General features: G+C 42.3%; 1 protein-coding gene across 2 annotated transcripts in view; it reads right to left on the reverse strand.

The window, feature by feature from the left end:
• Positions 1–24,966, reverse strand: part of Camsap2 (calmodulin regulated spectrin associated protein family member 2) — a 76,952-nt gene extending 51,986 nt beyond the window's left edge. For both annotated transcript variants that reach the window (XM_070041865.1, XM_070041864.1), the window contains exons 1-2: positions 23,962–24,966; positions 10,318–10,577 (exon numbers count right to left, since the gene is read on the reverse strand). In XM_070041865.1, coding sequence (XP_069897966.1) covers positions 10,318–10,577; positions 23,962–24,100 — 399 coding nt within the window. In that variant the 5' untranslated portion in view covers positions 24,101–24,966. The remainder of the gene's footprint in view (positions 1–10,317; positions 10,578–23,961) is intronic.
• Positions 24,967–26,867: the final 1,901 nt, after the last annotated feature.

Below are 26,867 nucleotides of genomic sequence, written 5' to 3' on the forward strand. Positions count from 1 at the left end.
TAAATAAATAAATCTGAAATGAATACATTTTTCTTGTATTTTCTAGCCTTCCAGTAACCTTATCATATATATATTTATTTTTATTTATTTATTTACTTATTTTTTGTCTGTAGTGGGGCTTGAATTCTGGGCCTGGGCGCTGTCCCTCAGCTCTTCAGCTCAAGACTCACGCTCTACCACTTGAGCCGCAACGCCACTTCCTGTTTTCTGGTAGTTTATTGGAGATAAGAGTCTCACGAACTTTCCTGCCCAGGCTGGCTTTGAACCACAATCCTAAGATCTCAGCCTCCTGAGTAGCTAGGATTACAGGTGTAAGCCACTGGTGCCCGGCCTTATTATATTCTTTAGTAACAAAAAAAAAAACCTAATGTTATAAGTCAGATAAAACTGGGAAGGAAAATATTATAAATAAGTGGTACCAACGTGTTTTATTACGCATGTGAAAAAAATGTCAAGCCGGGCGCTGGTGGCTCACGCCTGTAATCCTAGCTACTCAGGAGGCTGAGATCTGAGGATCGCGGTTCAAAGCCAGCCCGGGCAGGAAAGACCATGAGACTCCTATCTCCAATAAACCACCAGAAAACTGGAAGTGGCGCTGTAGCTCAAGTGGTAGAGCGCTCGCCTTGAGCTGTAAGAGCTGAGGGACAGCGCCCAGGCCCAGAGTTCAAGCCCCATGACCGACAAAAAAAAAAAAAAAAAAAAAAAAAAGTCAAAATACCAAAGTATTTCTATACCTGTCTACCTCAGCCATTAAAATCTTATCTAAATCAATTTCACTCCCCCAAGTTAACTGGAATGCAGTTTAAAATGTGTAGCTACATGTATAAATCAGACAAATCAATAAAAATTAACAGAATTTTATTTAAAGATAGAACTTCCCATTTTTGTTTCAAAACTATGAAAAATCTATGAGACCACTCTTTAATGTATCATGTCTTGTTGTTGTTAGGACTGTTAAAGTAGTTCTCTGTCTGCCTGCCCTCCTCCCCTCAGAGACTGTTTCTCCTCTGAATAGTCAGGACTGTCACTGACTCCCTTGCAACAGTTCATTATTTTCATGTCTCGTTGTTACAAGAAAATAAAGGACATCTTATGACTACTTGATTCTAGGCAATCTAGCTATGAACAAAAGGAGTCCTTTTACTTGGTTCAGTACTAAGCTTACCAGATTTCCACATCAGGGGGTAGAATCAAACCCTCACTAACACTAAAACTCAGACTTTTCTCTCACATTATTTATCTACAAAGCAGCCTTGAAGGTGAGGTCAAAGAACAAATAGAATGTTACTGAGCAATCTGATGACTCTCAAACGTAAATCTACACAGGACTTCTATACTTCAGGCTCATCCAACTGCTTACCCGATTATCTCAAAGACGTTTGAACCTTACAAGCCCAAGCTGGGGACACAATTCCTGACACCGCAGCAGCCTCACCCTATCCTGTTCAAAGCAACCTGAAGGAACTTCACAAAAGGCAAATCAGATCACACTTAAAAATCAATCCTCCAATGACTTTGTACAGCTCAGGGATCTGCTGACTCTGGCTGCAGTCTTTCCTGTAGCCAGTTCTCGCAGTGACATCACTCCTGGACAGCGGTGCTCTGCACTCCATGGCCTTCTAGGCCTCGACACATCCCAAATTCCCCACCCCACCACCACCCCCCACCCCCCCACCCCGCATCATGAAGCTTGCTGTTTTCTTTTCCCCAGATCACCACAGGCCAGTTTCTCTGGTATTTTTAGGTCATGGTTTAAATGCCAGCTCTCTAGACAGGCCTTCCCTGACCACCACCCATGAAAATAGCACGCTCTACAACTTAGAGCCCCTCCTAAGCTATTCTCTGCATGGCATTTACCATTCTGAAATTGTCATCATTGGATTAATTGTCCACTGGTTATCTTTGCTACCAAAATTACAGTTTCATCAAAGTAGGGACTTGTTCTGTTTTTTCATTTCTGGGTCTCATTGCCTAGAGCCACAGTTATTTTGGACAAATACTTACTGAATGAGTAAGTACTGCATATCATACAAATTACACAGGAATGTGGCTCTGAAACTTCAAATGTCCCTTTCAATAAATTCTTTTTTTTTTTTTCTGTTGGTCATGGGGCTTGAACTCTGGGCCTGGGCACTGTCCCTCAGCTCTTCAGCTCAAGGCTAGTGCTCTACCACTTGAACCACTGCGCCACTTCCGGTTTTCTGGGTGGTTTATTGGAGATAAGAGTCTCACGGACTTTCCTGCCTGGGCTGGTTTTGAACCCCGATCCTCAGATCTCAACCTCTGAGTAGCTAGGCTTACAGGCGTGAGCCACTGGTGCCCAGCCCCTTCAAGAAATTCTTAATAGGACCTTTGTCAACATAAATTTTCTTTCTTATTTATTTATATATTGGGACCTTGGTTCTTGTTCTGTCAGCTATGTTTCTCTCCTGTCTCTGAAAAACCTACCTGGCTCCTTTCGGTGTTGGAGAGCTCTGCTTGGATACATTCTTCCATCAAGGCTGCCTGACCCTCGCTAACGGACTGGCACGCAATTCCTCAGCTCATGCCACACGATGCTGGTTTCCTTTCTGCATGGTTGCCACTGCTCTCTTAAGCTATCTTTTTAAAATTTTTGTTTACTTGCTTGTTTACCAAATACTAACATTTTTTCTCCTCTTCAGGGAAACAGTAATCAGTATCCTCACATCTCTATAAGCACACCAAAAGAACTTCCGGAAAAGATTGGCCCTGGGTCAGCTCTGTAACCCAGCCAACGTTGTAACACAGCCCATTGTAGCATTCCAGGCAGACACTCAACAGTACAGGCTCAGAAGGAATCTGAACACTGCAAAGACCTTTTCCCCCAGTTATGTAAAGATCTTCTCTCTGAACAAACATCTAAATACAACAGTTTTCAGAAGTTGCTTCTTAAAAATGATCATCTATTTTATTAATTAACTGCTATCATCTACAGACTGCAAGAATGGGTCAGGGTGGGTGTGGGTCGGGGATCGCTCTGCTTACAGTGCCCCTGGCTACGACCACTGCTATGACCATCCACTGTTCTACCATGCTGCACTGTCCTTCTGCAAGTTAACAACATTCTACTTTGTACCAAACATTCCAAACTTGTATCAATCTGTGCTCCAACCGTGTGCGTGTGTGTGTGTGTGTTTGTGTGTGTGTGTGTGTGTGTGTGTGTGCGCGCGCACGCGCGCATGTATCTTAAGGTTTTGCTTGTTTGCTTTTGTTTTATAACATTTCTTTAGGAGAACATGGTTACTTCAGAATAAAGTAAGTTAGTAGTCTATAGTAAGTGTAAAGATAGCCTTCTTCTCTTTTGGGAAAACTAACAGTCCTACTTATGTAAACTATTTTTTTTAAGGTTTCCCTTTTTTTTTTTTTTTTGGTGCCAGTACTGGGGCTTGATCTCAGAGGCTAGGCTCTGTCCTAGCTCTGTACTGCTAGCTTAAGGATAGCACTCTATCACTTGAGCCACAGGTCCACTTCCAGCTTTTTTGGTGGCTAATTGGTGAAAAAGTCTCATCGGCCTTCCTGCCTGGGCTGGCTTCAAACTGTGATCCCCAGATCTCAGCCTCCTGAGTACCTAGGATTACAGGTATGAGCCACTGTCACCTGGCAAATCTGTCAATATTTAAAGTTGTTTTATTTTTTAACTGATATATAAAATCATAAAATTTATACCTATTATTAGGGTATATGTTTTAGTACATGCATATAATTCACACTGTCAGGTTAATATATACTGAATTCAGTTTCAATAATTATCAAAAACTAAGGCTGGCTGGGCACTGGCAGCTCATGCCTATAATCCTTGCAACTAACTCAGGAGGCTGAGACCTAAGGATCACAGTTCAAAGGCAGCCCAGGCAAGAAAGTCTATGAGCCTCTTATATCCAATTATCTACCAGAAAACAGGAAATGGACAGTGGCTCAAAGTAGTTGAGCACTAGCCTTGAGCAAAAAAGCTAAGGGACAGTACCAAGGCCCTGAGTTCAAGCCCCATAGCTGACAAAAAACAAAAAACTAGGGTTGATCAACAACACCAAGTCTCACTCCTACCTGATAAGTGGGGAGAAATAAATTATAGCCAGCAGGTGTGAAGTGTTAGGTAACTTCCTAAATGTAGCTTTTGCTACTTTCAATGTTCCCTTCGAACATAAAGTTACTAAAAGAATACAAAATTTTCATTACTCAAAAGTGAATTACCTATTTCATGGATAAAATCTATACTAACTTTCTTCATACTTACTAGCTAGCTCTCAAATAGGGTAAATTAAAAAGAACATGTATATGAAACCACAGCATATAGTGCATTTCATATCAAATAAAATAATTAAGCTTCTAAATTGGGAAATAAAAGAGTATAATCAAGAGTGCTATTTCAGGAAGTTTAATCTAGCCTTAAGCCATAGATTAGATGAGTCAAGGAAGCAAATCCACAAATGATCTTTAGTTTCAAAGATTCTTTTCAAACAGATCAAAGCTGTTTGTAATTTGTGAAGAAGTATTTTTAAAATAAAATATAGGTATGGTAGTTTCTAGTATCAACACTGTCCTTTTACCACTTTGTTTTCTAAAATAAATAAATAAATAAATTTCTTAAATGTGGGCTTAGGACCCATTCAGTTTAGTTGATTACAATCGTATTTTTCCTAATGGAAAAACTATCAAGTTACATTGATAAATACTTATTTTGTTTCTGTATTACATGGGTAACCAAGTAAAGTAACTGTGAGTCCGGTGGTAAAATGTATTCCTGAGTCACAGTCAAAAGAATTGCAAAATATTAGGGTCTCTAACAGTGCTAAAACCATACTTTTGTAGGTAAGTCTGTCCTCAAATAGGAGAGAACATTAATGGGGTGGCTTTTCCTTTATTCAATGTTTAGCTACAGTCCATTAAATGGCAAGCAAAAGAATCAACTCTGCTACATCAGGTCTGTAATTTAAGCAACAACGGGGTTTACTGAGAATGCAAGAGAAGAAGCCAGGGAAGAGCTGAAACTCTAGCTCAAGAGGCACAGAAATGGAGCAACCAAGAGACGGGACAGAAAACTACAGAGAAACAAACCCAGCAGAAGAAAAGCAGCAGGAACAGGGCCAGGCTCCCTGAAAGCGGCCAGTCTTCCCAACGGGTTGCCACCCTAGCTACAGCAAGGCCCATACAACGCATAAGCTTTAACCCCAGTACAGGTATCCGTGAGGCAGCGACCACTCCAGTGTGGGAAGGCAAAGGAAAGAGGAAAAGGAACAGGAAGGGGAAGGGGCAAGAAAGAAAAGGAGATGCCATGTTGTTCCTGAGATCAGCTTCTCTGTTCTCAATACTTCTCATCAATCCAGCAAAATCAGTGAAAAGTTACTGGATTACCTTGCATATTCTTTTTTTTCCTAAATTACTTTTTTGTTGTTTGAAAGGTGATATACAGCAGGGTTACCTTTAATACATCAGGTAATAAGTACATTTTTCTACTGCACAGCATCATCTTTCCCTCATTCTTACCTATTCCCTCCTTCCCCTCTCCACTGAGAAATTGCATCGTTCACTTTCCTCAATGGCCTGTGCAGCCACTGTGCACCACTGCTGCACATTTTCACTGTTTTTCCACTGATTCTATGCCCTCCCTCCCCTCCCCCAACATGTGCGTGTGTACACACCTAGTGTAAGGTAAAGAACACAGAGCCATCAGGAAATGAAACAACAAATTAGAAAAAAGTCCTGCCCATGTAATTGTAACTCCTCTGTACAGTATGTTCACAAATAAAATAAAATTAAATTTAAAAAAAATAAAAATAAAAAATAAAAAATAAACAAATTAGAAAAAAGCCCTTTATTTCCATATCTTTGGAGTTCCTTTCTACGAAGAGGTGCTTGGGTATTGCACTTTTGTGATTCTCTCCTAAGACTATGCTCTGTTGGTCTCACAGTATGTGAGTATCTAGAATTCTGTGTAATTTGTCCTATCCCAGTGCGTTTCAGATCTAACTTCTGCGTAACAGGAGAAGCATCACTGGTCTTGGCTTACCTCACTTAGCATGATTTGTTCAGTTTCCATCCATTTCCCTGCAAATGACATTATTGTATTCTTTCTAATGGCCATGTAAAATTCCATTGTATATAGGTACCACATCTTTTTGGATCCACTCCATATCTTAGCTATTGTGAAAAGTGCTGCAATGAACATGGATGCCTTGAACATTCTTATGCACCATGAAACCCAGGTGCACCCTGACTTATCGATTCTGCTTCACCCTCTATCGAGATACCCTACGTAAGAACTACCGTAACTTTGAGGGCACATGAAATCAAAATAACCTTTAAAACAGGAACAGACCCAGTAAACTACTCTGAAGAGAAGCTTGGCAAATGGCTGACTGCAAACAACATCAGGCAGATGAGTGTATAGAGCGCATGGTTTCTATTCCTTCCATCGCACCACTTCCTGTCTACTTACTCCCTAGACAAAGACAGAACTATCATTCTGTGATTAAGAAGAGAGGATGCGCAGGTAGACCCTGCCTTCTCTACATGGTACACGCTCTGTGTTCTCCCTTGGTTTCTCAGAGCCTCAGTTTGTTCCCCCAGAGAACAGGGACCACACTCCCAGAGCTGCTGTCAGAGTTAAGTACATGACAGTATACGGTATACATGTATGCACTGCCTGGTCCCACATAAACTACATACAGCTACTGGATAACTGCAGATCACAAGCTCTATGAATTAATAGGACAGTGATAGCTTATTCTAACCTGACAGTAAACCAATTCACAAAGTGCTTTGAGAATGTTTAATACAGGTGGGGGGGAGGGCAGTAGATCAACAATACAATGATAATGGAGTGAGGAGAGGGAAAATGAACACAGAGAATAATGGAACAACTTACTCCATGATCCTGTAATCCACAAAAGGAAGAACCGCTTAGCTGCAACTCAGTCTGGTCACAACCTAACCTCTTCCATGTAGTCAGTAACATGCTTTCACATCTCAGAAAACCCCTCAGTCCAGTCACCAGTCACCCCCCATCCCTTTCCCCACCCACTGAAACCCCATTAGTCAGTTCCCATGTGATGCCTTCAGCTGGTAGCAGAGACTATCACATGTCCACTCTAGGTTCCCACACCTAGTGCTTAAACTTAAATTTAGAGCATGTATTGCATGCTATTAGATGGTGTTTCTCCCATTCTTCTTCCTCACTAGAGTTTTAGGTGTGTTACCACTCAAGCATAAATGTCTACCAGTGATCAGCTGGTTAATTAGAAATGGAGTCTTCAGGACCTTTTTGCCCCAGCTAATCCTCTGGGTCTCAGCCTCCAAAGTAGCTAAGATGATAGGCATAAACTACTGGCACCCACCGCTTGTAACCTCGTTTTAATCTCATTTCCCAGAAGAAATCAAAATTCATAGTTTGACTTGTATTTTGTCTAAAAACCAGTGCATAGGGGAGAAAATAAGGCCTTCTCTCAAAAATAACCAGTTTAAAAAAAAAAAAAAACTTGTATGGAGGTGTGGCTTAGTGGTACACACCAGCCTAAGTAAGTTTTGGGCTTCGAGTTCAAACCTCAGTCAGTACCACAAAAACAAACAAAAAACACTATCATTTGATTCCATAAAGCATGACAAACTCTTTTTATTTTTAAAAAAAAAGTGTTTCTTAAGAAACAAGACTTTACTAGTAGTCTGAGTAAGAAGGAATATTAGTGTATTATTAATCAAAACATCACAGTAATTGGATTTTTTTGGGGGGGAGGGGCAATACTGGGCTTGAACAAGACCTAGACACTGTCCCTGAGCTTCTTTTTTGCTCAAGGCTAGCACTCTACCACTTGAGCCACAGTGCCACTTCTGGCTTTTTCTGTTTATGTGGTACTAAGGAATCAAACCTAGGGCTTCATGCATGCTAAGCAAGCACTCTACCACTAAGCCACATTCCCAACCCCAGTAATTGGATTTTTAAACTGGGACAAAAACTGAAAGTATACAATTAAAATATGTCAGCATATGTGACTTAACACAAGGTTAAATTGATACAGTAAGTAATGAAGTTGTCAAGTTCTAACAACCCATAAATTGAAGGCAGACACAGAAAAACAAAAATTCTGGACCATTTAGATTAATTCTATAAATATCACATAAATGAATTCAAAGTTATAAGTAGCATCAATAGTGTGAGTAATATCTAATTAATGCAATTAGCTATCTACCAAACTGTTACTTTAAAATTACTTTTCCAAAAACCTTCATAACTGTGTTCACACACACACACACACACACACACACACACACACTATCTTACACTAGGAAAAATGCAAGAAACATATTAAATTTATTTAATTCTTATTAATGAGGTTCTAAAATAGATAACCTACTTTTAAGGACATCTGGGTTATCCGATGTATTATCTGTCTGTATCGGAAGGAGCAGGAATAAGCAAACCCTGACCACAAAGTTATCAATGTGCTTTGTAACTATGCACTCAGCCTTGAAAAGATGGATGTGGAAGTAAATGGCAAGAGAGTCCAACAAATAGAGCTAGGCTGTGCAGGAGTGGAATGTGACACACTGATAGGGACACAGAGGTTAACATTCAACTTGCTCCTGCTGCTGGAAACTGATAGGTAGTATACGTACACAAGTGCCAAAGTCACAGGATAACCTAACCACAGGTGAAACTGGAGCTATCAATGAAAAGTTGAGAATACCATTTCTGATAACAGACCAAACTTATCAGTTATCCTTAACAATTCCACTATAAATCTATAAACTACTCAAGACATCATTCTTCATATCCTAGAAATCTTAAAATAAGGATTTACCTCTTTATTTACTTATTTTTGTTTTTTCAGCATTGGGTACCAAACCCAGAGCCCTGTGCTCGCTAGGCAAGAACTCAACCAGTAAATCACAAAGATCTCCAACCCAGAACACAGGTTTTCAAAATAAATAGGCAGGAAGCAAAGTAGGTCATTACCACATCTACTACCATGACTTGGGAAACTCATTTTTGTCATCCTTCTTAAATTTTATCATTTCATAATATAATAGCATTTTTGATGGTTCTTGCATTTTGTTCAACTTAGCTAAAGCAGTGAAAAGCAGTGGGTTTCAGTCTTCAGAGACTATCTATGAGATAGGTCCTGCATGTTTATCCCAGACAAACTTAGAAGTCTATGTGTGTTTTTCTATAAGAATGAGCTAATGCCAGTGCCAGTGGCTCATGCCTATAAACCTAGGTCTTTGGAAGTTGAGATCTGAGGATGATGGTTCCAAACCAGCCTCATTTGGATCCAGACCAGGTAAACAAATCTTTGAGACTATTATCTCCAATTAAAATCAAGTTGTAAAGCCAGGTGAAGGTGGCTTACGCCTGTAATCCTAGATACTCAGGAGGCTGAGATCTGAGGACTGCTGCTCAAGGCCAGTCTGGGCAGGAAAGTCCGTGAGACTCTTACCCCCAGTTAACCACTGGAAAACCATCAGAAGTGGTGCCATGGCTCAAAATGGTAGAGTGCTAGACTTGAGCAAAAAAGCTCAGAGATAGTGCCCTGGCCAACAACCAACCAATCAATCAAGTTGTAATGCACCTACCTTGAGTGAAAAAAGTTGAGTGAGAGCAAGAGGCCCTGAGTTCAAGCCTCAATACAAGCACAAACAAACAAACAAATGAGTAATGGTTGATGAATAAACTATCTGATATGAAGAAATTTACAAAGAGGTTATTCTAGCACATAAAACACATAAATCACAGCTTTTCCCTAATGAAAATAAAGTCAAGCATGCCTTTTCCATCTCTGCTAGCTAATCTCTATGATAGAAGAAATTTTTAAATTAAATAAAATGACGTCAAAACAGATGGCTGGGCACTAACGGTTCATGCCTATAATCCTAGCTACTCAGGGAGCATAAATCTGAAGGATCCCAGCTTGAGGCCAATGGAGGCAGAAACTCCACCAAAGTCCATGGCATGGCTCAAGTGGTAGAGGGCCAGCTGTGAGCACGAAAGATGGGCGAACACAAGGCATCAAATTCAAGCCCTGGAACTGTCCACCCCAACCCCTGCCAAAAAGAAAAGGAAAAAGGAAGGAAACTAAGAAAGTAAAAATAAATGAACACTATATAACTCATCATATAGACACCACCAAATATTCCAAAATAGTTTGTTAAAATCTTTACATAGAAACGAGATTTACATGAGATGGTTATTAAATACTAGACAAAGAAAATAATCAAATTTCAAAACATTGCCTTCTTTTTTTATAGTACAATTCATAGTCAACATTGTAAGCTTAAAATAACCTTGGGTATAGAAAGACTCACCATCTGTATGGGTTTCTTGTGGAGATCTCGTTCAGTCACCAGTTTTTCCTGGTCAGTGACATAAAGGCCTTTCTGTGCTAAAGCCTGGATTACAGCATCGTGGCCCAAAAGCGGTTTTGCCGCGTCGCTCTTGAGAATGAGACTCCCAGCACGACAGTACAGTTCAGCCGACAGGAGCAAGTTCACAACGGGTGGTTTGATGTGTTCCTGGTCATACTGATCCGTATAAAATGGTTCTCGAAATTCCTCTGGCACGTTTTCTATAAAGATTAAGGGGGAAAAAAACCTATTACAAGATATTTATAAAAGAAACTTAAATTATTATTCAATATCACAGAATTAAAGAATCCTTCTAAAAATAATTATGTCCCTTTAAGTTTTGAAAAAGTAGGATGTTTTGGACCTTGAATCCCCAAAAGGGGACTGTCTGTGACGCAAACATGAAGTTTTCTGAGCCTAGTGGCTCAGAATAAATGGTCAGATTCCTAACAACTAATTTCAGTGAATAGCTACACATGTAGGCAGTCAACAGAAAAATGCAACACAGCAGCTATTTCAGGAGACTGGCAGGCCGTGCCACCTGAGAAGATGAGCTCCTCACCCAAAGCCTTGTTACAAGGTGTAAACTGATTGCCTAGACTGCCTGTGCCTGTCTGGAGACCCCTTAGTCTCTCTCCCCTCCTGACAAAGCTTAGCCCAATAAAGTTATGGAGGACTCTTGGAGTTCATATTTAGATGAGCTCTGCTGTTCAAGGTTCTATTCAGCTGGTGTGGGGGAATATACCTGTAATACCAGCACTTGGGAGGAAAAGAAAAGGGGATCATAGGTGTAAGGCCACCCAGCTACATAGCAAGATTCTTTCTCAAAAAAAAAAAAAAAATCCTTTTTTCATAGGCTACCCAGCTACATAGCAAGATTCTTTCTCAAAAAAAAAAAAAATCCTTTTTTAAGTCTTATATTCATTGCTGATGATCATGAAATTTAGAGGTGGAAAAAGATGATTTTATAGGAACTTAAGTTTGATGGCCGTAGTATACACAGGAAGCGAAGGACACAGACTGCTGAAGACAAGGGAAAGTGCCCAGGAATGCATCAGGGAGGTAAAGGTGGAAAGCAGAGGTGATGGGGCCTGGATTAGAAGGGAAACCATATCAGCATTAAAAGAAAAAGAACATCAAAGGTAGTGCCAGTCTAGAAACAAGATCCTAAGCTTAGTTTTAGGCATATTGAATTGGAAATGACAGCAAAAATATCCAAGTGAAAATATCCAATAAGTAGCAGGAAATATAGGGCTCAGTTAAAGAGGTCAGAGTGGAGGTATCAATTTGGGATTTTAGAGACAGCTAAAAATACCCTCCTTTAATAATTGAAAACACTTTCCTTCCTTCATACTGCATTACCCAGTAGTGAGCTGAGTTTAAATTTAATAGAGTGGCTTCAGTATTGTAAACTGCAGAAGGTAACGCTGGTACACACTTCTAATTTAGTATCATTGGAACTAAGAAGAAGCTATCTAGTAGAAAAACCATAGAAGAGAAACTGTTTTAGGATAACTATTACAATGCACAAAAGGTTTTCTATTTCCTGTATCAATTAAAAATGATTAACATAGTTGATCTTGTAACTAAACAGTTGTACAAATCAAAGTGCTCATTTTCCAGATCACAACTTATCTACCCTACTCATGCAGATACATAACATGAACTTACTGTGTTTACATTCATTTTCACACATGACCTTGGTATCAACTTGCTGAAATATGCAGATAATATGAAAATAAATAATGAGAATATAAAGTTGGGTATGGCAGCTTATGCCTAAAATCCTAGGTGCTCAAGAGAGGACAGATAGCCAGACCCTATCTCAAAACAAGCCAGGTATGGTAGTATGTGTCTGTAATACCGGGTAACTTGGGAGGTGGAGGCTGGAGGTTCACATTCTGAGGCCTGCCTGAGCAAAAAGCAGAAGACCTTATCTGAAAATCAAAGTTAAAAAGAAATGAGGCCATGGCTCAAGTAATAAGAGAGCTGCCTACAGCCAGGCCCTAGAGGTTCACGTCTCTAATCCTAGCTACTCAGGAGGATGAGATCTGAGGATCACGGTAAGGCCAACCTGGGCAGACAAACCGGTGGGGCTTTTTCCTTCTTTTTGGGCAGACAATACTAGGGCTTGAACTCAAGGCCTGGGCACTGTCCCTTAGCATTTTTTACTCAAGGCTAACCTCAAGGCTAACACTTACACTACAGATCTACTTCGTGTGTGTGTGTGTGTGTGTGTGTGTGTGTGAGTGTGCGCGCGCGTGTGTGTGTTTAATTGGAGATAAATGAGTCTCACAGACTTTCCTCTCTGGTGGGCTTTAAATGGTGAACCTCAAATCTCAGTCTCCAAGCAGCCAGGATTTACAGACATGAGCCATTACACTTTTCAAAGACTCTCATCTCCAATTAACAGCAAAAAGTTAGAAGTGGAGGTGTGGCTTGAGTCGTAGAATGCTAGCCTTGAGTAGAAAAGGCTAATAAAGAGCTCACTATGTTCAAGTCCCAGTACTTAAAAGTGTATGTGTGTGTGTGTGTGTGAGAGAGAGAGAGAAAGACAGAGACAGAGAGAGACAGACAGAGACAGAGACAGAGAGACAGAGACAGAGAGGGAGAGAGAGAAGAAAGCATGAGTAAGAGTTCAAACCCCAGTACTGGCAAAAGCAGTAAGAACTGAATATACATTTATACTTTCTAAGGATCTTCTATATGTCAAGTTTTGTCCTAAAATATGAATTCTGTCACTTAACCTTAACAATCCTTTTAATCCCCACTTAGATAACTCCAGAAAGTTTAACTTGCCCAAAGACGCAGAGTTATAAACACAGCTTTATACACTTTAGCTAGGCTGGGAAGGTGGCTCAGTGGTAGAGCGCATGCCTTGCATGCCAAAGGCCCTGGGTTCGATTCCTCAGCACCACATAAGCAAAAAGAAAAAAGCCGGAAGTGGCACTGTGGCTCAAGTGGTAGAGCACTAGCCTTGAGCTGAAGAGCTGAGGGACAGCGCCCAGGCACAGAGTTCAGGCCCCATGACCGGACTCAAAAAAACAAACATAGACTCTAGCTAGACTCAGAAATGGAAATGGTGTCCCAAGGTAGAAGACACAAGAGCCCTGGGCTGCCTCTGCTTGACTAAGGCGTAGCTATAACCCTAAGTTGTGAAAGTGTCGGCTCTTAAAGGAGCCCATTAAATACCCTGCACAAACATAATAAACCTCCCCAAAAGACAAACTCCATATTGAACACTGAAAAGTAGGTCACTTTAAAAGTAAGTCTTCAAGAACTGACATACTTAGGAGAAGCTTCAAAAACATCTTCACATTTTACCAATAGTACAATAGTATTATCTGTAAAAACAATTTGGAATTCTACCACATGTTAAAAGATAAACTGAAACAGAATATTAAAAATAAGCAGGCAAAAATAATGATAAGAAGTTTTACTCTTTTCTTCTTCCAGAGTAAAAAGGTAAGAAATTAATGATTACAGAATGGCTAAATGATACACCATTGCTAGAATTGTGAAGGATAAGAGACAAGTTTTTCTTGTACACCAGGACTTAGGGAGGACCTCTCTTAAGTATGTTATTACAAATCCTGATGAGATCAAAGTTTTGAAATTAACACGCCTGAAATGCTTGAGATACAGGTAGAGGGATAAGACATACTGCTGTTTGGGCAATACTGTATAAAGCTGGGTTAGCTACCAGTTTCATGGCAATCCTGGAAGTGGTACTGATTTCTTACTTCAATTGAAGGGACAGGTGGTAAGAGGGAAATGTATTTAGAAATATTACTGCATTAAATCATAGGAACATCACCTTACTTTTCAAATCTAAAGAATCTTTCTAAAATAATCACTAATAGAAGATATAAAGTTCAAGAACTCCAACTGAAAGGAAGCCAGATTCTAAATTTGATATTAACAGAAAGATATAGTCAACAATAACATGAAAAGAAACTCTCAATCCCAGTAACCAAAGAAAGTTACAAGACATTCTTTGCCTACTTAACTGGGAAGGGAGCGAAGCTGGGTACTTGTCATCTTAGCTGTGGCAGGAAGCATAAATAGAAGGATCAAGGTCCTTAAGGACAGCCCAAGCCAAAAAACAAGATCCTATCTCAAAACAAGAGAAAAGGCTGAAGGTGTGGTTCAAGGGGTAGAGCACCTTGAACCCCCACTGAAATGGAGGTGCCAAATGAATACCTTTGTAATGTAACTAGAAGGCAAGGCCATGTCTGTCCTTACTCACTACAATATGGACTCTCAGAACCTAAATAATTGCCTAGATACATGAGAAGCACTCAATTTCTGGTAAATGAATAAAAATGTTTCTTTTTAAAAAGGTTCTTCTCTGGGTACTGGTGGCTCAGGCCTGTAATCCTCGCTACTCAGGAGGCTGAGATCTAAGGATTGTGGTTCAAAGCCAGCCTGGGCAGGAAAGTCTGTAAGACTCTTATCTCCAATAAACCACTAGAAAATCAGAAGTGGTGCTGTGGCTCAAGCGGTAGAGCTCTCACCTTGAGCTGAAGAGCGTAGGGACAGTGCCCAAGCCCAGAGTTCAAGCCCCATGATCAACAACAAAAACCAATTAAATAAAAGTTCCTTTCTTCCCTTTACTTCTTTACTAAACAATATGTGAAGTACCACAGCATTCCTGAGTCTCAAATTATCACCTACTCTCCTACATCACCCCATGAGACCCAAAGCTCCTCTTTGGAGTTACAGATCTTCATAGAAGCTATCAATTTAACCAACTCTTCATTTGGATGCTACACAGAAACCTCCAACTCCAAATGGGAGCCAGGCTTCTCAGTGAGCAGAGGAGTTACAAATCAACAAAAAGAAAGGTTAAAAGGAATTCCTCAGTGCTGCAGGAAACCGGAAGTGTCCATATGAATACATTGTGTTTACAATATATCTAAACATAGCTCCAGAAAGACAGATGTAGCAAGTTATATCTGCAAATCTATGTGATCACTAGCTTTGTCTACAAAGTGGCACTCCAAAAGCAATACACCTAGTATCCATTATCTTGGTTTCTAATATCCTTTCCTCTAAAGAAAGAGAGTGCCTGGAAGAAATGCTCCTTTCCGGGGCAGAAACAAGGAAAAGACAGGTTAGAACATCTGACAGAAAGTGAGTACTGGAACAAGTGATGGGCTCATGTTGGTAGAACACAGGATCCGGCAGAAGATTCATTTGCCAAATCTGGGATAATGTGACCATAAAATATATACTGACAATAAGAATTATAATTCAATGAATAAAATACAAATCCATAGCCGGGCACCGGTGGCTCATGCCTGTAATGCTAGTTACTCAGGAGCCTGAGATCAGAGGATCTGAGTCCAAAGCCAACCCAAGCAGGAAAGTCTGTGAGACTCTTATTTCCAATTAATCACCAGAAAACCGGAAGTGGCACTGTGGCTCAAGTGGTAGAGTGCTAGCCCTGAGCTGAAGAGCTGAGGGACAGTGCTCAGGCCCAGCATTCAGGCCCCATGACTGGACCCCTTCCCCCCCAAAAAGGAAGCCCTCCCTTATAGTAGAACAACAAATGGAGGAAAACAGCAATAACCAACAGTAATAACTGGTTCAGACAAGAATTATTATTGGATGCTAAAACAGCATAAACATTTGATGAGCTATGTCCCCATAAATTACTAACTGAAAACAGAAAAATCATCACTTTGTACTGGAGAAAACTAACAGATAACACTTTAACCAGGTAATCAAAATTATCATAGACTCTTGAACCAAAACATGTGCCTCTTGAAATGATTTAGAAAATACAGCATTTCTTCTGTGGTAGTCTTGCCAGACCTGTAAAAGGCTACTATATAACCATTATGAAACATTCCGACAAATCCAAGTTGAGAAAGACTCTGCAAAATAAGTAGCAAACTTAAAATAAAATAAAAAGTACATTTTAATTTAAAATCAATCAATAAGAGCCCAGCACCAGTGGCTCAAAACTGTAATCCTAGCTATTCAGGTAGCTGAGTTCTAAGGATTGTGGTTCAAAGCCAGCCCAGACAGGAAAAAAACTATGAGACTTTTATTTCTAACCATCAAGAAGCAGGAAGTGGAGCTGTGGCTCAAGTGGTCAAGTGCCAGCTTTGAGCAAAAAATCTCAAGGACAGTGCCCAGACCCCAAGTTCAAGGCCCAGAACCAGCACACATGCATGCATGCATGCATACACACACACATGCATACACACACACACACCGAATATTAAAAGTTCAGACACTTGGGGGATACTGGGAAGGAGAAGTTCCAACTTCTCCTCCTCCTCACCCACCTTCCTAGCACTCCTGTGTGTGAGAAAGGATGCCAAGTTTTCTGACCTTGTAAGGACAGGAGTAGGGAGACTTTCCTCCATCCCAATGTCCTTCTTTGTGGCCATCTGGTAACCCAACAGATTTGCCAAGAGAGTGCTGTGCACGTGGCCCATACGCAAGCCTACAGTGCACAGACAGGTGGTGGTGGGGAGGTGGTAAGGGTGGGATCCTGAGAGGGTCAGAGAAGTGGGTCAACCAGAGAGGTGCCGAGGAGGGAAAAGGAGGAGAGGGAGAGGGGAAGCAGCAAGGAGGAAGGAGTCAGGATGGGATGGCACCAGGAGGCAGGAGAGCAGGGCACTGGGAAGCTCTTCAGTCTCTGGGTCTCCACCAGCTCTTCCCTGAGCGCACCCTGGGTGCCATCACACCGTCAAGGTATCTTACTGGGATACAGCCAGCATCCAGACCAAAGGTGGAGGAAACCTGCTGAACAAAGGCCCACAAAGGGCTGGCCCTGCCAGCCCCTCCAGAAAACAGGTTGCTTTTCCTAGGCACCCAGGATAAAGGAGGTTTGGCAAGAACCAAGACAATGCTAAGGGAAGGGGCTTGATACTCAAGTAGCTCAGTGCATGTTATAGTCTTCAAAAATGTCAGCGTCATGAAAAACCAAGACAAACTAAACAAGGATTTGAGCTTAAAGGAGACCAAAGAGACTTCACTAGAGCAATAGCACAACTGACAAAACAGATGGATTAGATAATACCATATCCTAATTAAATTCCTTTCTTTTGGGGAGGGAAGCTGGTTGAGGCAGGATCTCACTGTTGCTGAATACAGGCTGGCCAGACTCGCTCTGTAGTCCAGAGTGGTCTCAAACTCACGATCTTCCTGACTCATTTCCTGAATACTGAGATTACAGATGCATGCCACCACACCTGGCTGAAATTTCTTGCTTTTTAAGCAGAGATTATATAAGAAACTTTACTTTAGGAAATACAATAGGATATTTTAGAGGCACAAAGGCATAAAGTGCCTAATGTACTCTTAAATAATTCAGAAAGTATCATGTGTTTGAACACAAATACATATATGTAAATAAATACATGTATTTGTATAGGAGAAAAAAATGATAAAGAGGGAGTATTAGTTGGTAAATCTGGGTAAAAGATATTGAGGAGTTCATATATAAACCCTATCCTAAGTGTACTGACTCACCCTATCTCTTTTCTCTTGCATTTCACTATAAATATATTGAACAAATCATGTGACATGCACATGTTAGGTGTCCTGAGTGCTTTCTGTCCTATGACCTCTGTGGGAGTTCACTTGCTATGTGCTCAGAGGTTACCACTCATGAAGGTCATTCCCCACAAGGCACTAGGGGAAACCAAATAATAAAGGAATATTTCTTTCTAACGGAGTGGCTTATCTAGGAAGTGAAGGCATTATCACAGATAACAGATATTAAGTGCCTCCTGGCAAAAGCACAAACCACCTATAGAACATAAGGGAAGGAGGGAGGGAGGGAAAAGGAAAACTGAATGCAATCAGTCCTCTATATCTAACTGCCAATTTATAAGACAGAGGACAAAAAGAAACTTGCAATGAAAGTACTATGGAAATTTGGACTGTTTCTTTTTTTTTAACAAGTACTCTATTTTCTCTACCAAAATTATTGCAAGGAAGATAAAATGAGATGTAGGAGAGACTTATATCTCAAAGCAAAGCAAAACAAAACAAGAAAATCCTTATGCTGGGCATCAGTGCCTCATTCTTGTAATTCTAGCTACTCAGTAAGGATGAGATCTGGAGAATAACAGTTTTTGTTTTGTTTGTTTGTTTGTTTTTATAATGGGGCCTGAACTCTGGGCCTGGGCGCTGTCCCTCAGCGTTTCAGCTCAAGGCTAGTGCTCTACCACTTGAGCCAAGGCTCCACTTCCAGCCTTTTCTGCTTATGAGGTGCTGAAGAATAGAACCCAGGGCCTCAGGCATGCAAGGCAAGCATGCTACCACTGAGCCACCTTCCCAGCCCCAAGAGTGACAGTTTTTAAGTAAGCCTAGCCAGAAAAGTCCGTAAGACTCCATCTCTAAAATAACTAGCAAAAAGCAAAGCTGGAGGCGTAGCTCAAATGGTATGCTATTAGAAAAATAAATCTACTTTGAAATTCCTTTACTACGGACAAATGAATGTATACATAACATATGTGTCTGTATATACACACACACACATATATATACACACACACTTTATGGATATACATATATGTAAAGTTATTGCAAATATCATTTTATTTCAAGGGCCTAAAGTGCTTCAAATCAGGATGCAGTTCTTTTAGAGAAAGAAAATGGTATAAAAAAGGAGAGAACAAGGCAGAAACATCTATTAACATTTCCATTTCTTTTTTGGCAACTTATTTTATATGTTTTTAATTAATTTTTGTTTATGTGGTAGAGGAATCAAACCCAGGGACCCATGAATGCTAGGCAAGCACTCTACCACTAAGACACATTCCTAGCCCCAACATTTCCATTTCTTCATCTCAAAAACAAAAACAAAAAAATGGAAGTAAAGCTATGCACACTGGTGGCTTGTGCCTTACACATTATTATGTGGCAACTGACCTTTCAAGCCTGATCTCTCACTACGTTACTGGTCCGTGCTGCTCCACTGATTCTACCTGGTGTCTCACTCTACGCTCTCTACCCCCCCCACCCCACCCCCCCCACACACACACCCCTCGCACCTACAACATGTGCTTTCCATTCTCCCCTCAAGGTCTAGCTTAAACACTTTCTCCTCTGCACAGGTCTCTCTCTGACAGACTACTGAGGTGAAGAGATCTTACCCTAAACATTTATCATTCTCATCCCACTAAACATAAACTCTTCATTAAAAGAAGACAGACATGGCTTAAACTTAACTACCGCATCTGACAGGCAGACCACTCCCCCTGAAATTCCTTGGGCTTCAGTATCCCACCTCTTCTTAATTCTTGTCTGAACTCCAACTGCTCTAATTCTGCCTCTTTTTCTTTGGCCTTCCCCCCCCCCTATTCTAACTAGTCACTACTGTAAATTCTGTCTGGAATTTCTTCTCTCCCTTTACAGCCACATCTACTTCCAATTTCAATTACACTGCTGTACACAGACTACCAAATGATTATTTCTAGACTCAACCTCTCAGACATCCTGCAGACCTACATTTATAACTGTTTCATTGGATTTCTCAGACAAGGTAATGTGGCCAACACAGAAAGGTGGAGGTTATCAAAACCAAAGCTGCCTTCCATTCCAGGTCTCTCTTTGTCAAGAGGCACCACAACTGGTCCTCCAGCCACAACTGACCCTCCTAAAACCTCAACTGACTTTACCCTCTCTTATAGTCTCTTCTCATTTAAATGACTCCCCAATGTACCCCAAATTTAGTCCTCTAGAAACACGAAGGATTAAATTTCTAAAACATTCTTTTGCCTTCTACCAGAACGGTAGTTATAAGAAAACAGACTGAAGTCAGATTTCCCTGGTTCTGATCCCAGCTCCATTAGTGGGGTGGGTCTGGATAAGTGCCTAAACCCCTGAGCCTCTCTTTCCTCATCAGTAAAACCAGAATGATTTAAGAGTTTCCACCTCATATGCTTGGAAAAGGGATGGAAATGAGACTCTGTAAAGTGCTGGACACACAGTAACTGCTCAACAAATTATTAGCTGATTTGCTGTTACTTCTGCCCTTTCACCTATGCCCAGACTTACAATATTAGTCCCAATCTGACACTCACTCAGTCTTTACCTCCTGTTCCCACAAGCCTCATAAATGCACTAAGAGTCAGATCTTCTGTAGGACTTTGAAAAGACGCAATACAAAGAACTGTAACAAGGTCTATTTATAATGGCAGATTATTTTGTATCATTAAAGTAAATGGAATATAAAAAGGTAAAAGGTAAGTGGGTACGGTTGAAATACTGGAAAGTAAGACTTAACTACTGCCTTAAGAACTCTGAATTCAAGAATAAGGAAAATTGTCTACTCTATTCCCCAAAAGATTGAAGAGAAAACATTTAAAGCAAACTCAGGCTTACCATTGCTTAAATGTGTTATGCTCTTCAAATATAATAACAGAGGCCCCATGAATAGTTTAACTTCCTCCTCTTTTGCAATTTACTTAAAGTAACAAGTATCAAGTTATTGTTGCAAATTTATCTACATACACTTACTCTTCATTTGATCCAAACTGTAGCTGCACTTTTGCACAAAACAAGCTATTAAGACCTGGGCTATGTAGAATATTTTTAGGGTAAAGAGGTATTCAAAGTTCCTGACATAAGATTCCAAAGTCTGCTGGGCGCTGGTGGCTCACGCCTGTAATCCTAGCTACTCAGGAGGCTGAGATCTGAGGATCTCGGTTCAAAGCCAGCCCAGGCAGGAGAGACCGTGAGACTCCTATCTCCAATAAACCACCAGAAAACCGGAAGTGGCACTGTAGCTCAAGTGGTAGAGCGCTCGCCTTGAGCTGAAGAGCTGAGGGACAGCGCCCAGGCCCAGAGTTCAAGCCCCACGACCAACAAAAAAAAAGATTCCAAAGTCAGCAAATACTCCATTATCAAATCTACTTTCTAGGTGTCACAATGCTAGTGCTTTATAGCTCCATCAGTTCATTCTAAACCCACTAGCAGCACATTAAATGACTTTCAGCATATGGTTCTAAAACTGTTTTACATGTGAAAAGTTAGGCTTCTGACAGAAAACCCCTATATGGCATTGTTAAATGAAAGATTGTAATAAATCTTGAAAGTTGAGCTAAGTTTTTTAGTACAACTAACTAATAATATCTATTAACCCTTTCTGATGTATAAGTATCAGCAGCAAATGAATACATCAAAAATTAAACATATTTTTGTAAGATACTATCGATATACTTATGTTTTGTTGATAAGACATAAGCAACATGTAGAAATATAAACTTCTTAATAATAACCTTTTTGTCCATTCCAATTGCTGCCAAGGCAAATGTAACCAAAAATATTCATCTAAACCATCTCAAAGTAGGTTAAGATCTGCCCAATCGTTAAAGAAAACTAGACTTTAACCTGTACTACGTGCACATTTTTCACACTTGTATATAAAAGGATTACTAGGTGGAATGGTGTATACGGTAAAAAGCAAAGACTTCAGAGTCAGGAAGACCTAAGTTGACACACAGAATATGCCACTAGCCAGATGTTTAACATCGTGCAAATTAATCTTTCTAAACCTGTTCCTTCATCTGCAAAAAGAAGTACAGTATTTACAGGGAGGCTGCAGAAATAAATGAAGTAATACATTTAGAGCAGTGGACATAAAACAGGCCTGTCTCAGCTCTACTAATACCTTGTCCTTTTGCAGTCAGACCTCAACTGTAAACTTATCTTCAGTACTTACAGTGTTAGTGTAAGAGAGCTGTCCAGCTTCTCTGTGCCCTGGCAAACACATTCTGTTTAAATGGACAGCACACTATGAGTTGTGCATCCCAAATGCAAAATTTCAGGCAAAGCATCTAGCAGAGTGCCTGGCAGAGGTCAGCTTCCAACGACAGGGTATCTCTTTCACTTCCTTTCTTCTCAAGTACCTTCAATGTGCCTCTTTAAGTGGTCCAGGATCTAGAAACTGGTCTGACACATATTCAGAAAGTAGGCCATTTTCTGCTTCATTTCTTTTGTGCATGCACAGCAAAATTCTGGCTTCTGTACTGTAAATACCTTTCTGTCTGAGATGGAAAGAAAGTATTTCTCTGGTTCTCTGCCTTCCATTTTCTCCACATTATTTTCCACATTGCTGAATAAATTTCCATCTTTCCATCTTTCCTAAATACTTAACTAGCTTTCACTTGCCCTCAAATGCACAGTAGACTCAGTGTGCTGCTTAAATTAAAACCAAAATACTTTTATTATTTTCATTGCTTACAACAGTAGAAAATTAAAAACAAAATATTAATAATTTCCTCCTGTGTTACTCTAGATATTTAGTTCTGAAAAAAAATCTTTAAAACTTAAATTATTTCAAGACATGTTTATTCAGGCCAGTTCAATACCACATTGTGAGACTTCAAAATCACATTCACGTGAAGTTTTCCCAAAAACTAATTTATTCAAATAATATCCCAGTGAACTTCATCTATTAGGCTATACAAGTCCTGAAAACACTGAGCTACATATAAGTGCAAACAGTAAAACTGAGCTAGACATTTGCCCACATATTTTCACCATCCTAAAATTGGAAATCAGCCATTCTCAAAATAAAGCAACCCATATTAAGCATCTGAAGAAAACTGTAAATATTAAGAACTTTTCAATAAATCATGTATCCAAAATTAATCCATTACCAAACAGAAAACTTGGCAAAACTACACTTACAAATGAGCACAATAAATCACAGAAGCATCTTCTCATAAAAGCCAGCTCTATTGATTTTTATTTCTTTTAGCTATCCACAACAAGGGCTTCTAATGCAACAGCTAAGGAACTAGAACAGAAGGCCCTTTTCCTGTTTCCCTGCACATGGGATTATGGAAGGAGTATGTTTTAATTGCCACACTACTATGGTATTTGTGTCAATAGTACATGCCCTCAAAATACACACACACACACACACACACACACACACACACACACACACACACACACACAAAACTCTTCTACTAAAAAAAAAATCCCAAAGTTAGGATTTCTTTTAATTTAAAGCCATTTAAAAAAAAAAGGAATACGCCTCACTGATAATATGAAGTGAAAATAACACCCTAGTCGCAACCTCAATTGGTTTTAATAAGAACCTGAGATGCTCTTCTTCACCTAAGAAGGCTGATAAAGGACTAAAGAATGACAACCAGATTAATGCAGCAAGCCTCAATACAAGCCGCCGGGTCTTCTCGGGAGCCTAAGTATGTGGCCACCATTACAATGGTCAAGAATCACTACGGCTCCAATCTGGGCCATCCAACCTTGTCCCGACAGTCCAGAAACCAAGTCGGATGTCTTGGGAGCGGAATTGTAATTATGACGGAGGGAGAAATGTCTGCAGCAAATGAGGCAAGCGCCACCACCACCGACTAAACACGCGGCAGAACTGCTCACCGGGAAAAAGCCAACCCCGCTGTGGATGGCCAATAAAAAGAAATGTGGGGGCCGCCCCCCCCCGTCCCCGGCCGCCCCGGGGCCCTTCCCTGCAAACCGCCGCGGCTCGCCCGTGCCCCCTTCCGCTCTCCTCGCCCGGACCTCCCGTCAGCTCCCGGGAAGAGGAACCCGAGCACCGGCAGCCGCCGCCACACGGGAGGTGGACGGGAGGGAGCCCGCACCTACCTGTCCCGAAGGCTTTGGCCACCAGCCAGGCCAGATTGCAGGCGATCTTGGCCCTGGAGAAATCATAGTGGTCGAAGGGCTTGATGGCTGGAACAATGAACGTCTTTCGCATCTCCCTGGGGTCCGCGGCATCCCCCATCTTTCCCCGGCGGCTCCTCGGGAGGGGCGGCCGCTCCCCTTCACATGGTGCGGCCGGGGATGGCCGGGGAGGACGGGCGACCTCACGCCCTCGGGGCCGGGGCGAGGCCCGCCCGGCTGCTGCCGACCCGGGGGGAGCAGCGGCTCAGCTGTCGGCGCGGAGAGCCCGCCGCCGCCCGCGGGCGCCGCGGCCCCCGGGCATAGGAATGTGGCGACGCCGTGTCCGCGCGTCCGTCCGTCCGTCCGTCCGTCCGTCCGCGCCGCCCCCCGCCGCCGCCCGGGCCTGCGAGCGCGCGTGTCAGCGAGGCCGCCTCCCCCTTTGTCTCCGTTTAGTCACCCGGGGCCCCGGGCGGGGGTGGGGGGAGGCGGAGGCCGGGAGGCCCGGAATGGTGGAGGCGGAGCGGGGGAGGCCGGTCCGCCGCGATCACGTCGTGGAGAAGGTGCCCGCCATGGCGCGGCCCGCGCGCCGGGCTTCGCTTCGCTTCCTTCCCTTCCCCGGAGCGGGGCGCCGCTCCGGCCGCAGGGGGGCGCGCGGCTCGGGGCGGGGTGAGGGCGGGGGCGGCCCGGACGGCGCGGCCCAGCCCGGCCCCGGACGCCGGCGGCGCAGGCTGAGGAAAAACGTCAAAATCCCGGCAGGCCCCGGCGGCCCGGCCCCGCCGCCGCCGCGGCCTCCGGGCCCTTCCGCGCTGGGACGGCCAAGGCCGTGGCCTGCCGGAGGCCGCAAAGCTCCAGCTCTCGGGTCCCTCCCGATCGCGCACGTCCCCGGATATTTCTTTTTTGTTTTTTTCACCCTCTCCCCACCCTCGGGCTGCCCGGCACCGTCGCTCCGCCGCCGCCGCCGCCGCCGCCGCCGCCGCCGCTGCTGCGGTTTTCCGGCTGCGGCGCTGGATGGAGAGCAGATGCGGAGACTGAGCATGCGCCCTGGAGCATCCCGGCCTCCGCCCCCGCCGCCCTGCGCACTGAGCATGCGCGGCCTCTCCCGCCCGGGCCGGGCTTAAGTGCGGCTGCTTTTTAATCATCGCTTCGGGGAGGTTGCTGGACATCCTCGGGGTCCCTTGCTTTGGGTTGTTGCTGCTGCTGCTGCTGCTGCTGCTGCTGCTACTTACACCACTGAGAGAAGAAAGGGAAGAAGACAAAGGCCTAGCAGTAACCTTTATATCCTCTTCCACAGGCTCAGCCCCCAAAACGGCTTTTTTAATGCCCATTTTGTAACACTTTTTTTTTTTTTTTGCAGACTTGAGCACACAATCCCATTTAGTTGGGATATAAAGATAAATACATGTTATCCTTGCCTGATCGTGAAATTAAAGGTGGGTTCGGTGAGTTAAAGCGCCCTTGGTTGGGCTTAAGGTCAGCCTTGAAGGCCCCAAACCTGTTAACGTCACGTTGACAAGATACATTGTGGTACTCACTGGACACTATGTTGAAAGTGAACTCTATACACTGGTGAGTGGGATGGGAGGGAAAAACTGGGAGAGAGCGAGGAAAGGAGTAACAGTGTCCAAAAAGAAATGTACTCTTTATTTGACTTATGTAACTGTGACCCTTTTGTACATCACCTTTATAATAATAATTTTTTAATAAAAATAAAAAGATACGTTGGGTCACTTCTGCAATCTTAGCTACTCAGGAGCCTGAGATCTGAGGATCACAGTTCCAAGTAGCTTGGACAGGAAAGTCAATCAGACTCTTACTTCCAACTAACCATCAGAAAGCCAGAAGTGGAGCTGTGGTTCAAGTGGTCAAGTGCCAACCTTGAGCCACAAAGCTAAGGGACAGGACAGTGCCCAGTTCATGAGTTCAAGCCCCAGTACCAACACACACACACACACACACACACACACACGTAACTGTGAACTCCTTACTCCCTACTAGAATTTTCTAAGTACAGGTATATCCATCAATGCCTCCCTTCCATTCTGTCAGAAGTAAATCCTTTCACAAAGCAAACTGGCATCTACAAACCTTCACAGTTGTGTTTTGTCAGAACTCAAATTTTTCGAGTGAGCATGCTCTCTCCTAGTTCTGTGTGATTGTTCATTGTGGCCCCTCTCTCCACCTAGTTGACTTCTCCTTCACCTTCAAGACTCACCACTCCTTCCAGGAGGCCTGCTCCGATGGCTCCTGACAACTTCCCAGTTAGGGGTGTCACCTAGGTGACTCCCCTATTAGGCCTATTAGGCCCAGAACACCCGGTTCTTATGTTGTAACACCTGTCACACTGTATGCCAATCATAAATCACTTCCCTTTCATGTTGAAGACATGATGACAGGGTCTATCTCCAGCACATAAGGGGCTCAGCCCATAGTGGTTGCTCAATTAATATTTAGAGAGCAAAACAGTGAATGTTTTCATAGTAAACATGGCGTGTCGACTTAACTAATTCCTCCCTTCTAATTGTAAGTACTATAAAATCCCATCCTCATTTTTTGTTATCTTTAAGTAATTGTACAAAGGAGTTGCCATTCAACAAGGCAGTTTATGAATACAAGGCATCTTGATTAATGTCACCCCCTTCATCATTCTCCCCCATCCCTCCTAACCCCATTAATTCCATGTTACAGAGGAGATGACTAAGGCTCAGGTCAAAATGTTTCTAACCCATGTTAGAAAACTGGTTCAGGCAGCCCGAAGACTGGAATCCCAAACTATCTTAGCCATACTTCGTACAAGTAGAGTCATCACCCCTTATGAAGGAAGCAAGACATAGAAAATAGGAGGACCCGTGCTCTCTAAAAGGGAGCAGTACTCACAAGCTGGCCCTTTG

The sequence above is a fragment of the Dipodomys merriami genome, unplaced genomic scaffold, assembly GCF_024711535.1.
Source record: "Dipodomys merriami isolate MVZ:Mamm:240054 unplaced genomic scaffold, mDipMer1.0.p SCAF_31, whole genome shotgun sequence".
Taxonomy (NCBI): Eukaryota; Metazoa; Chordata; class Mammalia; order Rodentia; family Heteromyidae; genus Dipodomys; species Dipodomys merriami.